The sequence below is a fragment of the Strix uralensis genome, chromosome 9, assembly GCF_047716275.1.
Source record: "Strix uralensis isolate ZFMK-TIS-50842 chromosome 9, bStrUra1, whole genome shotgun sequence".
NCBI classification, from domain to species: Eukaryota; Metazoa; Chordata; class Aves; order Strigiformes; family Strigidae; genus Strix; species Strix uralensis.
Window position 1 is genome coordinate 13,468,325 of NC_133980.1, and position 15,185 is coordinate 13,483,509.

The following is a 15,185-nucleotide window of genomic DNA, read 5'->3' on the forward strand; positions in this document are numbered from 1 at the left end:
CTCAGCTGCCTGTCTTCAAAGCTCCACCTGAACTACACAGCCATTTCAGTTGAAAAATGATTTTGTAAGCAGAAATGGACGGCAGCAGATGACAGCTTTCACTTGGTGCTGACAGTTGCTTTGCCATAATTACTGTTTTCATTCTTCCTATATCAATAGGATGGGTTCCTGGCAACTGAGGTTGGTATTTGTGTTACCTTTAAGACCAGCATGTATAAGTCCAGCCATTTAATTTAATGAAACTTCTTTTGGCATGTCTCCTGGCACTTGTCCAGTTATATACTCATTTTTCTCAGCTGCTGAGCGTGCTCAAATACTGGGGAGAAAGATTAAGAGCTTTTAAGGATGCCAGGAGTGTGGAGAAAAATAACTTTCAGTGTTTGTCCAGAGCTGCTGCAGTTGTCTCTGCCGACAGCCTGCCATCAAGCAAGGTCCTCTGTGCTGAAATGCATGTTCAAGCAATAGCTTCTTAGGTGCAGTTGGATTCTGGTGCTTCTTCCTTGATAATCCGGGGTAAAACTTAATTTCTGAAGGAATGTGTTCAGGGGAAAGGGGCATTTAGACTGAAAAGACTTATAGACACAACTGCACCCCAAAAAAGAATCGTAAAGGAGCCTCACATTTCAATGTGAGAATGGGGAGAGAAGACACTTTGCAGGAACTGGTTTGGGTAGGAGCATCCTTGCATGCAAGCAGGTTGCTGGGAGATATCCTGCTATTGCTTCCTTGTCAGGCCGGCCAAACTCAGCAGCACAGTGACTCCTTTGGAAGTCTGTTCTGGCTTTAAAAGAAAATGCCTTTCACTTTATAGGTAGGGATGTACTTTCAAATCTCGGTCTTGGTTTGCTTTTGTTCAAAGTGTATGTTAAAACTGGGAGCTAGGAAAGTGCATGTGCGGTGACCGAGTTCAAATGTGTAGGTCCTAGCAGGATTCTGTGAGGGCGGCATGTTTGTGAGTTTCAGAATTCACAAAAAGAGCCTTTGGCTCGCTCTTCTCAAAATGGAGCTTCATCCACATGTGCTCCACAGTCAAGCCTTGATGGAGGAATTGCTTGTTTTTTCAGTTTACTTTTCTGAGTAATAGTTAACATAGAAAAGCTATCTAGATGTGTGGGGTGAAGTTTCCCTTTCATTCCTACAACATGGAAAGCTTCATCTTTTTTGAAGAGTAGGAAAAGCAAGGATGAGATTATCATGGTGAAAGGTAGTTTTTAAAATATAAATCTGTCATTTTGGAAAATAACTGAATAATTGCTCTTGTGCACATACAGACCAGCACTGCATTTGGCAGGCCAGCAGATGCAGCAGTCTCACTGTTCTGGAATAAAAAGGACAAATCTGGTGACAATCAGAAAGCTTTGTGTCCCACAAGATGACCAAAATACTGCAGTGCTCCACATCGTGCCAGACCACAATCTTTCTCTGTCTCATCTCCTCTCTCTGCTCCTTTGTGCATGGTTTTCTCTTATTTACTGTTATGCCAAATACCTTCATGATCATAGGTGGGAAGATTTGGGGGTTTTTTGCTGCAGTTTCTATTCTTCTTTTTTCACTGCCAAATCCTGGGGCCCATATGTGAACAGCAGCACACATGTTTATTTAGAAGACTTCCTTTACGTGGTCTGCCACCATTTGTTTAAAATGTGGATTTGCCAGAAGATCCCTGCTGCCAGATACCAGAGGTGGCCCGTACTTTAATGGGGAGGGAAGGTTTCTCCAATACTCTGCTGTGGAACACATTTACCATCAATATTCCCAGGGAGTATCTGCACAGCCTTTAAGGGTTTCACTGGAAAACACTTTTTCATTTTCAGTAAGATTTCGTGTGGTGGGTTTCACCCTGCTGAGCACTGTTTTCAGAACAGTTTTTATTTCAATTTGCCATAGCATAGAATCATGGAATATCTTAAGTTGGAAAGGACCCATAACTATCAAGTCCAACTCCTATGACTGAAAGGTTTTCACAAAGTCTTCCAATGGCTACCAAGAAGGAGGGTTCTTGTCTCCAAGTGGGATCTTATATCCCGGCAAACATTTCTCTCGTATCAGAAGGGCTGCAGCTACCAGACTTTCAATCTAGTGAGCAGCACAGCTTATTATCCAAATGAGAAGGAATTAACCTTGTCAGTGAGGTACGACAGAGCTGAGCTATCCAGTGCCTGGAGTGCTCCAGCTGAGATGGGAGTGCTTGCTGGTGTGGGGAGGGGGCTGGTGGGGAAGGTATTCTTCATACCTCCACCTAGTCATTCTCATTTTTGGTGTGGAAACTAATAGTGGATTTTTGCATGGTTTGGTTTGGTAGTGCTGTGCTTGCATGTGTTGTGAACTCCAGGCACTTGGATAGTGTTCTCGCTAGAGAACTGCCAAGAAGAAAATAAGCAAGAAAAAGTGTGGGATTAGGTATACAAAGATGTGCTGCGTTTGCTTTGCTTGCTCAGAGGGTGCAGTGCCTCCTGGCAGCCCCAGGGACCCCTCAGCTTTAGTGCAGGGGGTCTCCTGGCTTTGAAAAGGGGAGTGGTTGAGCTGTAATCAATATGGCCCTTTCACAGCAGGCACCATCCTGTCTCCCTAGAACCAGCTTCTGTGTTTTAAGTAATTAAAGTTTGAAGTGGGCTCAATGGATACTGCTTCTCTCCTTTTCCCCTTTGAGTGCTTTTTTCCTCTTGTATTTGTTACTGGAAATGGTATTGGGGCACCATTTGCACCCATGAGACTGGGACACAGAAATGGGATTTCCCTATCAACTAGCTGTTTTCTCTTCTTGCCAAGCACTCACCTGTACTTGGGGCTTTCCAGCTTTCTAAATCTCTGTCGCATACCCTCACTGTAAGTGCTAAGACATCTGCTTTTGCCCTCCTGCAAAGCCCATACTGTGATCATGAAGGTGAAAAGTGACTGTTTCTTGGTGGCTGGTGAAGGGTCCTGTACATTCATCTTTTTCTTTTCTCTGGTTCCTTCTCTACAGTCTCCTTTCGGCCTGCTTCAGGAGTGAACTCATGGACTCAAGGAGAGACCCTCCCAAACAGACCGATGCCATCCTAAAACATTCCAGCCCCCCAAACCCATCAGTATATCCATAAACCGAGATGGTGGTGTCACTTTGCCCAGATGGCAGGACTAGGAACAGTGGGGCAAATACACAGCCTGATAGCAACAGAGTAAATAGTGAGAGTAATCTTCTGAAGGGACTCAAACTTTGCAGAAACAACAGACACTTCTACAGACCTCTTAGCTGTAGTCCATAGCATTGGGAGGTCAGGAACCACAATGTCGTCTGTCTTAGTGTAACGTTTTCTTCCTGTTTTTGTAATGTGTTGATACTCTTTCCTCTTACTTCTGTATTTGTGAAACTCAGCAGGGTTTCTCTGAGCAGGTCTCAATTTTAAAATGCCTCTTGTCTTGTTTAAATTAAAAAATGTGTTCATGGACTGGGGGGGGTGGAAGGGGGTGTGTGTTTAAACAGTCTGTGATAGTCAATTTGGCCTGTTTTAATGTTGGTCATGCAGTAATACTGCAAGTAACTGAAGTATTTGTACTGCTGGACAGAGGGAGGTAACAATTATATGAATTGGCACTGGTAAGAAATCGGTTTATTTTTTTTCCTGTAGAAATGCCCGCTAATTTGACATCATGAATTGTTTCCCCTTATTTCTAATCTTAAAGGGTCTGATCTGAAATACATCAAAATTGTAGGGAAGACTGCGTGAGTTTGACTTTGCATCAGCACTGCTGGCATTAATCCAGCTTTGAATTTAGGAAGGTCCCTCCTGACTCTGCAGGCTCTATCCCAGTGGTGGGTTGAGCTGCACAAGTTGAATGTGAGGTTGAAGTCTTTCTGTGTAATGACATCCATGTGTGCCCAGTGTCTCTGTCCCTTTGCAGCTGAGGGTGTAAAGGCCAGTGTCCAAAACTGCTCATTGCCCTACCTGTGAAAAGGGGTCAGAGCTTGCCCCTTTCCTTGCAGATCTTCAGCAGTTATTAGATGTTGCCTTAGAGTTTTCATCAACCCTACTGTGTTTTACCGCATCACTACAAACCTTGTTCAAAGGAAAGTGGTGCCAGCATATGTTGCAGTTGACTCCCCCAAGTGGCCTCAGGCCGTGCCCACCTTGTCCATTAATCCTGCAACCAGTGGCTTTTGCTTATCATGTCTGTGAAGTGCATCCTGGCTTAGCAATTCCTGCACAGAAGACTGTTTCTCAGAAAGGACTTGTAAATCCTCACACTGCTTGTATCAAATTCTACCTCTGAAAGCCATCCTTGAATAATTTGGAAACTTCATCTCTTAAGTGTCAAGCCCAGACCAGCACAAAGGAGGAATGATAAACAGGCAAGAAACGTCCCATGGAACTAACGTGGCATTGCTGAGCATGGCACTAGGTGCGGGTACTGGTGATGAGGGTGAGCATGATGCCTGCTGTGGCATTCCCCACCGAGAGGTGTTCAGACATCCTTACGTGAAGAACAGCCTCTAACGCTGGTAGAGAAGTATCCTTCAATGCACGCTCTCAGGCAGTGGCATTTCTCCTGAGGAACCCTCTGATGTTCATGGCTGCAGGAAATAGGAATGTGAAGAAGTTACTGAAGGCACACCAGGAACATTGCTCCCTGTGGGCTGGTGTCCGCACAGATCAGCGGTGGTTGAGGAGCAGAGCTCGGTTACAAATGCCAGTGATCAGCAGCCCCTGAGAAACATGGGAAGCTGGATCAGTACTGATGGGGACCTATGTGCCTGCAGTGCAGTCTGTGCTGGATTTATCTGGGGCAGGTGCATACCCAGTTCTGACACACTTGTGGTTAGGCACAGCCTGAAGAGAAAGTGCCTCCCAGATGCAGAGTGGGCCTCCTGGCCACCCACCAAGGGAAAAAGCCTGATGCAGTGGGAGAAGACTCTTATCTCTGAACATCATCACATCATCCGCTTCCAGGCAGCAGAGCAGTGATCTGAGCAGGTGATGACTCGTACTAACACCTCCTTTGAGAGCCATATCCCATCTCTGGGTATCTCCTTCGATGTCTTAGCAAGACTTGTTCTACCATAGCAGTGTGGGGGAGGGCTGATGGAGAAGAGCCCCGAAAACTGTGATTAAATATAAATAATAACAAATTAAATACTAGCAGTGACTATTTCATACAGTTGCAGCTCTACCATTATTCCTTGTGTAAAACTAACCAAATCAAGTGCCTCTTTACTTTGCCTGCAAACTGCAGGAAGTACTTCGAGATCACAAAGCAGATAACTATTGCTCTGTGCCTTATTTGGGAGAAGGAAGGCAACACTACTCCTTTCCCTGTGAGAGGTGCGAATCTGAACTGCAAATGCAGCCCAGGTGCAGGATTATGCTTGGCACTGTCAGTCTGTCCTTCCAATGAAGGTTTATTCCTGAATTTTGGTCTTGTCTGCTTATGGATGGCAATATAGAAATGCTGCGACAGGGACACGCTAATCTGTATCTACAGCTGTGCTCCAGGGCCTGTCCACCAGAAGATAAGACATCCACAGCCCGCACCAGGAGATTCCAGCTCATGCTCCAGTTCATCATTTGGTCTGACCTCTAGGAAATCTCTTGTACCTTGATGGGCAATACAGTACCTGGGACTTCCACAAAACAAGAATATAAATTATTTGGATCCCGCTGTCCTCTGGAAAGGCTTTCCTATCTGTCCTCCTTACCTGTAAGAGGATGATGATTGTGAAACTGGTCTTAATGGTGACTTGATTTGCTCTCCAGCTACAAGGTAGATATCTTAGAAGGTGCATTTTTAAAATTTTCTTTTATCAAATAACCTAGAGCTGAAAGCAATTGGAGTTGATAAAAGAAGAAAACTTTTTCCTAGCTGTCTTTTGATTGCTTCTTTGTCATCTCAAAGATTCAGAAAAGTAAGCCTTTTCCTTTCAAGGAATAACTGAGTGGACTAATTAGGCCTTGTCAGTCAGGTCATAATAGTCTGTGTCAACTAGTTGATGTATATCCACTCCCTTCATTATAGCTCCATTCCCTGGAAAGCAGGTTGCATCCACTGCCTAGCTTGGGAAGTTCCCATACGTGAAATCTAAGGGTAGTCATTATCGCTATCCTTGTCCGTGTGCTGTAGTTGCTGTCTGCCCAGTGACCATCAGAGCTCCTCCTTTCCATGCTCCCAGTTAGTTACCAAGCCTACAGACCACTTGTGTGGTTGAAAAGATGCACTGTTGCCTGCTTTAGAATAAGAGCTGTTTGAGATGTGGAGAGCAAGGGCATCTCTCTGCTTCATGGGCCTTCAAAGTGGATGAGTGCAAGTGAGCATCATCTGTCACTTGTGTGCCATTACTAGACTACATCAGTGACATCCCAGGGTTATGCAGCCCAGTGGGCAACCTTACTTGAAAAAATGTTGCAAATGGACATGTTGACCATGTGTGAACTTGGAATGTAATTCTTGCTGCACTTGCTGTAAGGAGAGGCAGGCCCAGAACTGGACAGCTTTGATTTCACTTCGGTCTCTCTGCACTGTGACTAGCTCTAGGTCTTCAAGGACAGCAAACTGTAGGCACAGGGGCTTGGGTGAGATCTTAAACTCTCTGAGTCTGAGCTGCCATATTCTTGCACTTAATGAACCTTTGATGTCATTTGCATTAAGGCTGCTTACATGAGTGTGCTCATCTAATGTGAATGAGGACTCTGGGACTTGTCTACTGAATCAGGTAATTGGTCTATCCAAGCAGTTTCGTACCTCTGGTGAAGGGCTGATATCCAGTGAGCTGGAAAAGTGCAGAATTATACAAGGTAACCTGTGAACTGAACTGTGCTTCATATGTGGGAGAAGGAGGAAGTTCCTTCCTGACCTCTTGAGATGATCAGTATGTGCCTTGAAGCATGAGAGGTGATTGCCTTCATATGAGCTTGCATAACTACAAATGTTATTGGCTAAATAATTACATAGCCTCTTGAAGAGAGAAAAATCAGTTGCAGAATGTGACTCAGTGCCTTTCATATCAGACTGTTCCAAGAAGTATAATAGTCTCTTAATTGAAGTCCTTATACCTTGATATTAAAATGCATTTCATTGGCATTGATATCAAAGAAATGTTAATGCTCCTACTTCTAATCTTTCTTGAGACATAGTAAGTATAATTTTAATAAAAATCACTGTGCATGACATTCTTATAATACCTGTTTAAAAAAAAATTGAGAAAAAAGCAATATATTTTAAATGAATCCTCAAACACCATGTAGTCTGTGTGTTTAATACCAAAACATTTTCTTGTGTTTCTGAGGCTGTTGCTGCATTGATGTGTGACGTTAATTTTCAATAAAATTTTGCATCTTGGTTTATCGTGGGACTTTTATTTGGCTAGATGGCTCTCTTTAGACCTTTTACGTGTTTGCTCATGTGATGGAAATTTTTTTTTTTATTGTTTTATTCACTTGAGCTTGATTGTCTTAATCTTGATTCTTAGCAGCAAGAAGGAGATAAGAATGGAGTCCTTAAGCTATATGTTAACGTAGGCATTTGTTTCCTGTAGCATAGGGTGCTTTGGGTTGGTTTGTGTTTGCTTGCTGGCTTATTTTTTTCCCCAAAATATTTTGTAGTCTCCTAACTAGCTTTGCTGAGATCACTGTTGCTGGTGGAGGGGGCAAAGTTAGGCCCACTACTGACCTCCTTGGAGAACGTTGTTTAACAGCAACAGAATCCTTTTTTTTTTTTTTTTTTTTTTTTAAAAAAAGGTTTCTAGTCATGAGCTCTCTGAATAAAATCTGTCCTGCGCTTAAACAATGCAACTAAATCCTTCTTGGGAAGTCTTTATTGATTTGATCTGGAATTTCACTGTGTACATGGTGACCTCCTCACTTACATATTGTTCAGATTTTGCCCCAAGAGACTACTCAGGTGTATATTAATTGCAGCTGAACCTCAGTTAGGATAAGTGCCTGAACCTGTAAAGTAGAAATATTCATTTTGGCTCTAAATCCAGAAGCCTCTTAGTTTAAGGGTTGTGTCAATGTGACTTGAATTTCATGGCTGGCCTCAACTTTCATAACTGGTGAATTGAAACCTCAGATCTGAATCATTCCCTTCACCCTGAAAAGTTGGGTCTGAACTTCATGGCTCGGTTTCACTTCCCCTTGGGAGTTGCTGCCATCGTTAATATTAATTTGTGAAGCTTCCTTGAGTCTATGAAGTTTGCTGGATCTTGTCCTGCATCTTCACTGCCAAAGGACAGTTCACACCCTTCTGTACCTCCTGTAATTGTGTAATTAAGGTAACATTTCTTCAGGGCCTTAGATACTCTAGCCTGTTAGCATAGATGTTTTCTCCACCCAACACTGCAAGTCTTAAAAGTGCAGGAAGCTGGAGACAATGTAATTGTATGAAACTTGACCTTGAGTGCTGAAGGTTTTAATAAATTACCTAGGAATAAGCCTTTTCTTTCTTTTACACTTTGCTTATTTGAAGTAATAAATGTTCTCTTTGCATAGAAGGAAAGCCAGTTCCCAGGAATTGGTATAACCAGTTATACCCAGACGAACAAGTTTCCCAATGGGAAATAAGATGGGAATGTGTCCTTGCACATTCACTGCGGGGTCACCGTGATATGGCCGAACGAGTGTTGGGCTTTGCGGTGAGCCAGGCGACCTCCGCTCTGCTGGGTGAGCACAGCTCGCGAGTGTATGTCGTGTTTGGGAAGCGTGCCCACTTCCCCAGCACCTTTGCCCAGTCTTACAAATGCCCCTGCTGTCAGAGAGAGAAAAACCTGCTCTCTTGTGGCATGGCGGTGCTCTGCCAATTGTGCTGTTGGACCTGCTTTAATGACCATTTTCTGCATATCTCAAATAAGACCCCACTGCAGATGGGATGCCGCAGCCGTAACGTGATCTGGGAACTGGGCCGCTGTTCAGAAGCAGTCTGGTCTTCACGCTCTGGATCACTTACGAGGCGGGATTACAGCTGGGACCCTTGGGGCTGGGCAGGGGGGAGCTCGCCAGCAAGCCTCTGTCCCAGTTCATGGATATGCTGGATGGAGTTTGGGGCTGTCTGGACTTGAGGGAGGCTAGTGCTGTTGTCGAGTGGTAGTAGGAATCTGATACTCTTTACTCTTTGCAAGCAGCCTGCAGGGTTTGGATATCAGGTATTCCTTAACACCAGCAAAAGCTGCATATTGGTGTCCAGGCAGCTCTGACCATCTCAGTAGTGGTCCCTAAGGTGTGTGGAGTCTGTCTTGAGCAAAGAGCCTCTGGCTGTTGTACATACACCTGATAACAACTTGATTGTATGAATAACTAGGAGTTTTGGAGAAACCAAAGTGATAAGTGTGACCCAATCTGAAAATTATTTCTGCAGTCAGGTTTTAGGGGTAGTTAGGATGGTTTGAGATTTCTTCCTCAGTTCCTGTTCTTATGAAAAAAGTCTTTGACCACAAGGAGAGTTTAACTTAAAAATACTCATTTTGAGTTTTGGCAGCTCTTTGCTGGCTTTGCATGTGTTCTGTTCAACTGAAAAACTTACATAAAAACTTTTCCTTAAATAAAAAATTTGAACCGAAAGTAAAGCTTCCCTTTGTTGGTATTTCACCATTTGTTTTTTAAATACCCAGAACATCTGGGAAACTTCTTATTTCCTGTTGACTTTCTCTCTCCAATGATCTTTATCTGTGATGCTTCCATGGTGTTAGTGATTTCACTAGCAGTAGCTCACCACTGCCACAAACAGAGCACCTAGCCCCTTGGATGCGTGCTCTTAACAGCTGTCCTAACATGTCCTTGGTTTGCAGGACCTCCATGCAGTCGCAGTCATCCTATGGCTCCAACTCTCCACCACTCAGCAAAATGAACAGCATGAACAAGCTGCCCTCGGTCAGCCAGCTAATTAACCCCCAGCAGCGCAATGCCCTGACCCCAACCACCATCCCTGACGGCATGGGAACCAACAGTAAGAAACCCTCACTCCTTCTTCTCCTGTTCCGTGCATGCTCCCCACTAGTCTGGGCAAGGAGACTTGGCCTCTCCAAGTGCCTAGTGTTACGCTGGGGAGCCTGGAGTCATTTGCTGGGAATCTGCAGAGCGAAATATTGCTCACTGCTGTGCCACAGGGCAAGGCTTCAGTATCCTGCTCTGAGCCTCACAGGGGTGAACAGAGCTGCTTTTTGCTGCAGATCTGGCTGGCTGCACTGTTGTCTGTCTTTCAAGACTTGTTTCTTCTTCCTTTCCCAGCAGAGGAGATGCAAATGTTGGCAAAATTTTTTTCCCTCAGTTCAATTAAGACACTTCTTAGTTTCAAAGGAAATATCTGCATCTTGCAGCTCTGTATCCTGCTTCCTCCTGGCTGTTGAAGAGTGCCCAGCAGCCCTGTAAATCCAGGATGACAGACATGGTTCTGGGGGCTGAGTTTTGTTGTTTTGGTTTTTTTTTTTCTTTAATTTCAAAAGTGCTGGACTCTTGCCCACACCTGTTGCTGATCCCCTTTGGGTGCTCTTGGTGTCTCTGAAAACAAAGCTGTTTGGCTTCTGTATTGGGTTACTCTGCTGGCTCTGTCCCGTTCCTCTCCTACGGCAGGGAAAGCTGAGATGCCCGCAGCGTCTTAGGTTTCTACCGAGCCTGTTTGTAAGGGAAGGTGACGCGGCGGCGGCAGTGCTGCTGACAGTTGCTCCAGTGAGGGGAGAGATCCTGAAGGACTGTCTGTCATCTGGTCCTTGTGCAGTCATTGCAGCCCTGCCTGAAATTCCCTATGAACTCACTCTGTGCGGGGCTTTGCAGGGGATTTAAGGCTGCTTCGGCTGCAGGTGCTGTCCTTTGGTGCTGGGGGTGAAGCAGGGGTCTGGGGATGCCTGGGTAACAATGTGCTGCTCCTTCTCTCCTCCAGTTCCCATGATGGGTACCCACATGGCCATGACCGGTGACATGAATGGCCTCAGCCCCACGCAGGCGCTGCCTCCTCCCCTCTCCATGCCTTCAACGTCCCACTGCACCCCCCCTCCTCCGTACCCCACAGACTGCAGCATCGTCAGGTGAGCAGGAGCAGGCTGCCCGGCGCACATTTCCCACCTGCAGGGAACAGAGGCCTCGTGTCGGGAGCCTGAAGGGTCCTGCCGGGTCCCTCGCCCTATTCTCTAGGAGCACTGGATCCCAGTGGGTCTTGGCAGTCCTGGGGCTGGCACCCTCAGGGCACCGAGCCTCAAACCCCCACCTCCGAGCACCTGAGAGAAACAGGGACGTTAGGACTGCAAGAAAGCCCAGGGGTGCAGCATCTGTTGGACTGGTGGAGCTGAGGGCGTCAGGCAGTCTTGCAAACATTTCTTTTTCTGTTTTTTTCTTTTTTTCCCCTTTACCCACTCAACAAGCTGTGGCTGGGGTCCGAAGCCGCTCTGCCCTCCATGAAGTCAAACAGGTTGAGAGATGCTACCCATAAAGGAGGAATCCTTTACACTTAGGGAGGAATGTACAGATTTGAAGTACTTTGTGTGCATGACGTGTCTGAGCCCCAGACCCACCGCCTTGCTGAAGCCCTCTATCCATGCAGCAGGCTGCCATGGGCTCAGCCACCTTCTGGGTGAAGTGACCTGGCAGGAGGGTCCATATGAGCCTTCCTGCCCCAAGATCCAGGCTGTGCAGTACCAGCTCTTGACTAAGGCAATGTGCTGCCATGAGGATTGTCTGCTGGGCGCTGAGCCGAAGGACTCCCTCGTTTGTTTGATGTGGCAGCGATGTGGCTTGCTGGCCTGGGATGTCTTGGAGAGGGTCAAGCCAAGGGTAAAAGCTTTGTTTCCTGTTGCTGCAGGTTGGCTGAGTGTTTGGTTTTTCTGTGGTTTAGGCTGTTGCAGCCAGGGTGATCCTTTTTTCTCTCTCCTTCCTTCCTTCCTCCTCTGCAGCTTCTTAGCGAGGTTGGGCTGCTCATCCTGTGTGGATTATTTCACGACCCAGGGGCTGACAACCATCTATCAGATTGAGCATTACTCCATGGATGTAAGTAACTCCTCACCATTTCCTTTGTTTGCACTCTTGACCCTGCTTTAGGAAGGGTCAGAAATCCAGACTCAGTATATTTTTATTTTTATATGATTAGTGTGATTTAAGGCTGTTGCACACAGAGAAGGTGAAGAGAGGCTGGACTCAGGGCCAGCATTGTAACTGCCTTGCCTGGCACAGAGAAAGAGTGTCTCCCCCTCCCCACCACTCTCTGTTTCAGCCCCCGAAGTGGACCCAGCCCACATGCCTATTAATTCTACAAGGCTTGGTTTCAGTTTACACTGCTCTGAAACACCTCACTTGCCTGCAGACAAGTAGGCTGTCCAGAAGTGGTCTGCATTTTTCCCTCCCTGCTTCTGTTTTCTGGCCTTACCTTAATGATCTTCCCTTGCCACTGGCATCTCAGCCCTGTTTTGGTTTTGTGTTTTTTTTTTTTCTTTTCTCTTGCATGGCTTTTGCTGCAGGGTTGCTGCTTCCTCTCCTGCGCCATTGCTCTCCTCCGAGCTGGCTGTCCCATTTTTTTTCCCCAAGACTTTGCAAGGCTGTGGTGCTTTTGCTTCCTAGTATGGGCTGCCTTCCTTTTGCTGCTGCTCTAATTAGAAAAGCTGACCCAAATTAACCAAAGCTGGTTGCTAATTTTATCAGAAGCTGATATCATATTTCCCAGAGTTTAGTTAATGTTCCCCTCAGGTACTGCACCAAACATGATGGGATCTCAGAGTCCAAGTTTTCTAAGGTTATGTGTCTGTTCTTAAATTTTGGTTGTGTTCAAGTTAAGGCGGTTCCTATAGAGTCAGACCCAGAGCTTTGAATACTGGAGCTCAGATTTGGATTCTAAAATCCTTTTGCAGGCTTTCAAATAAACATGGAAGTTTTCAAAGCCATTGAACTTCTGCAGCCCAGCATCTCCCACCATAGACAACCAGCAGATCTCCCTGAGGTTGTCTTGGAGGTCTTGCAGTCCAGTTAAACATTTAGCTTTAGGTCACCTTATCTTATGCTTGAATGTGTGTTTTGTGTAACTTCAAAACAGACCTTGTGTCATAAGTCCTTGCTGCCTCATGGCTATACATGCTTGTTCAGAAGTGAACCACCACCTTCAGGATTAGTGGTTTGTCTTCTACAGTGCATCATGGCCACCTGGATTTTAGCAGCTTTGCTGGTTAATAAGCATTTTCAGGGTGGCCCAGAGGCTCCTTCTATTCCTGGAGACCAGCTTGGCCAGGGATTGCCCTGTTAAGCCCTCTACCTTGCCTTGCAGGATCTGGTGAGCCTCAAGATCCCGGAGCAGTTCCGCCATGCCATCTGGAAGGGCATCCTGGACCACCGGCAGCTCCATGACTTCTCCTCCCCTCCCCATCTCCTGCGCACCCCCAGCGGCGCCTCCACCGTCAGCGTGGGCTCCAGCGAAACCAGGGGGGAGCGGGTCATCGACGCGGTCCGCTTCACGCTCCGGCAGACCATTTCCTTCCCACCCCGCGACGAGTGGAATGACTTCAACTTCGACATGGATGCCCGGCGCAACAAACAGCAACGCATCAAGGAGGAAGGGGAGTGAGGCCCACAGACCCCACTCCACCCCGCCTCGGCCACAAACTGCTCAGCCCTTCATTTGTCTTCCTTCTGCTTGGTACTGCACCCCTGGACGAAGGGCGGAGGGAACCTTCTTGCTCACTCACGCTAGGTTATGCCCTTGATGCTGTCTAGGTCATACTCCTAGGCAGCAACCTCCACCCCAGCTCTTGCAAGGGGAAGAGCTGAGCGAAGGGGGAAGGCGGGTAGTATTTCCCTGAAAGCCGTTGACCTTCTTGAGAAGGCGTTGTTCTTGTTTCGTGTTTTTCTCTGGGGACAGGGCTTCTTTCCTTGACTTTTGAATCCTCACATCTTGTGGGCATCCTGACCTGCAAACTTGTCTCTCTCATCCAGTGATCCCGCTTTGAAAAGCAGGAAAGTTTAATATAAATGTTTAAAAAGCAAAAAAAAAAACCCAAAACCACATGCAAAAAACCCAAAGCCACCAAACTCTGAACTAGCAGTTCATCCAAAAAATAAATGGGAATCGGTCTGCTGAACGTTGCACTTAAACAGCCTCTTCCCACAGAGCTGAGTGCTCTGTTCATGTGTAATATTCTCCAGCGGAGACAGCACATGCACTTTGCTGGGCAGGCCAGCACTTCTGGCCACCTGCAACACACTTTTCCTTTTCCCTCACCTTCTCTGGGAAAAACCAAACCTGCTGTCTCTTCTTGTTTTGAATTTACATTCATGTGTATGTCCTGGTTTGCTTGTTTCAGGATATAAATGCAAATACAGCCATCAGTCACTCTTGACTTCTGCCCCCCACCCAACCTTTAGCCATTCTGTACTACTACTGACATTTAAGCTAGAGAATTAGGTTTTGCCACATATGCAGCCTGGTTAGTTTAGCATAAGGATTTGCCTGCCTAGCCTCCAGTTGAACAGAGGACCAACTGAGAGCTGCACACTGATTTGTAGGGCTTCAGCTATTCTAAACCCAGACAATCTTTTATTTAGACCATGCTAGATTGGTTTCCTGCCAAGTAAAGTAGAACTGTCTTTAGATATATCTGTAATAGGCTGGAGCCTGTTGTGGTTTGTTGCTGGTGACTATAGACTAAGTGATGAGCAACTAGAAGTGGAGAGTGAAAAAGGAAAGAAATTTCCAACTGCCTTGGAACAAAGACCAGTTCCTGGTAATATGAGTGTTGCTATGCAAAAAGTCATGTTTACATGAGAAACTGATTTCTCTGTTTTTTTGCTTTATTGGTTCTACAGCAGCTGTGCTCTGAGGCGTTTCCTCTGACTGCCAGTGATCCTGTGGACGAGTAACTGAACAGGGCGCATATTTTCACATTTATATTGGCCAAGGTAGTGACAAAACGTACACAAAACAAACCTAAACTGAGGAGCTCGGCTCAGCACAGTTGCTTTCAAGTTGACTTGCTCTTTTTACCAGTAAGCCTGACTTTTTTTGGTTGGGGAAAGGTGAAAAGCAGCTTAAATGACTTTTCATCCTACCTTGCTACAACCAAATAATCTTGTTTCAATGCAGTGGCTGTTTTCTGGGCCCTGCCATGTGCCACATATTTCATTTAAGACTGATACTGTTAGCATCCTCCTCCGTCTATTGTGCCAGGTCTATGTTGCATTCGAAGACTGCCTTTCAGTACCTGTGCAAGCCTATTTTGGATAGCTCTGAATGGTAATGCAAGATGGTTA

At 45.9% G+C, this 15,185-nt stretch overlaps 1 protein-coding gene across 3 annotated transcripts in view; it reads left to right on the plus strand.

The window, feature by feature from the left end:
- The window catches only part of TP63 (tumor protein p63), a 104,214-nt gene extending 90,711 nt beyond the window's left edge, over nucleotides 1-13,503 (plus strand). For 2 of the 3 annotated variants that reach the window (XM_074878212.1, XM_074878214.1), the window contains 4 exons: nucleotides 9,755-9,912; nucleotides 10,843-10,987; nucleotides 11,849-11,942; nucleotides 13,207-13,503. In XM_074878212.1, coding sequence (XP_074734313.1) covers nucleotides 9,755-9,912; nucleotides 10,843-10,987; nucleotides 11,849-11,942; nucleotides 13,207-13,503 — 694 coding nt within the window. Of the gene's footprint in view, nucleotides 1-2,965; nucleotides 3,081-9,754; nucleotides 9,913-10,842; nucleotides 10,988-11,848; nucleotides 11,943-13,206 lie in introns of those variants that run through there. The other variant, XM_074878215.1, reaches the window with a different exon arrangement.
- The last annotated feature ends 1,682 nt before the right edge of the window (nucleotides 13,504-15,185 follow it).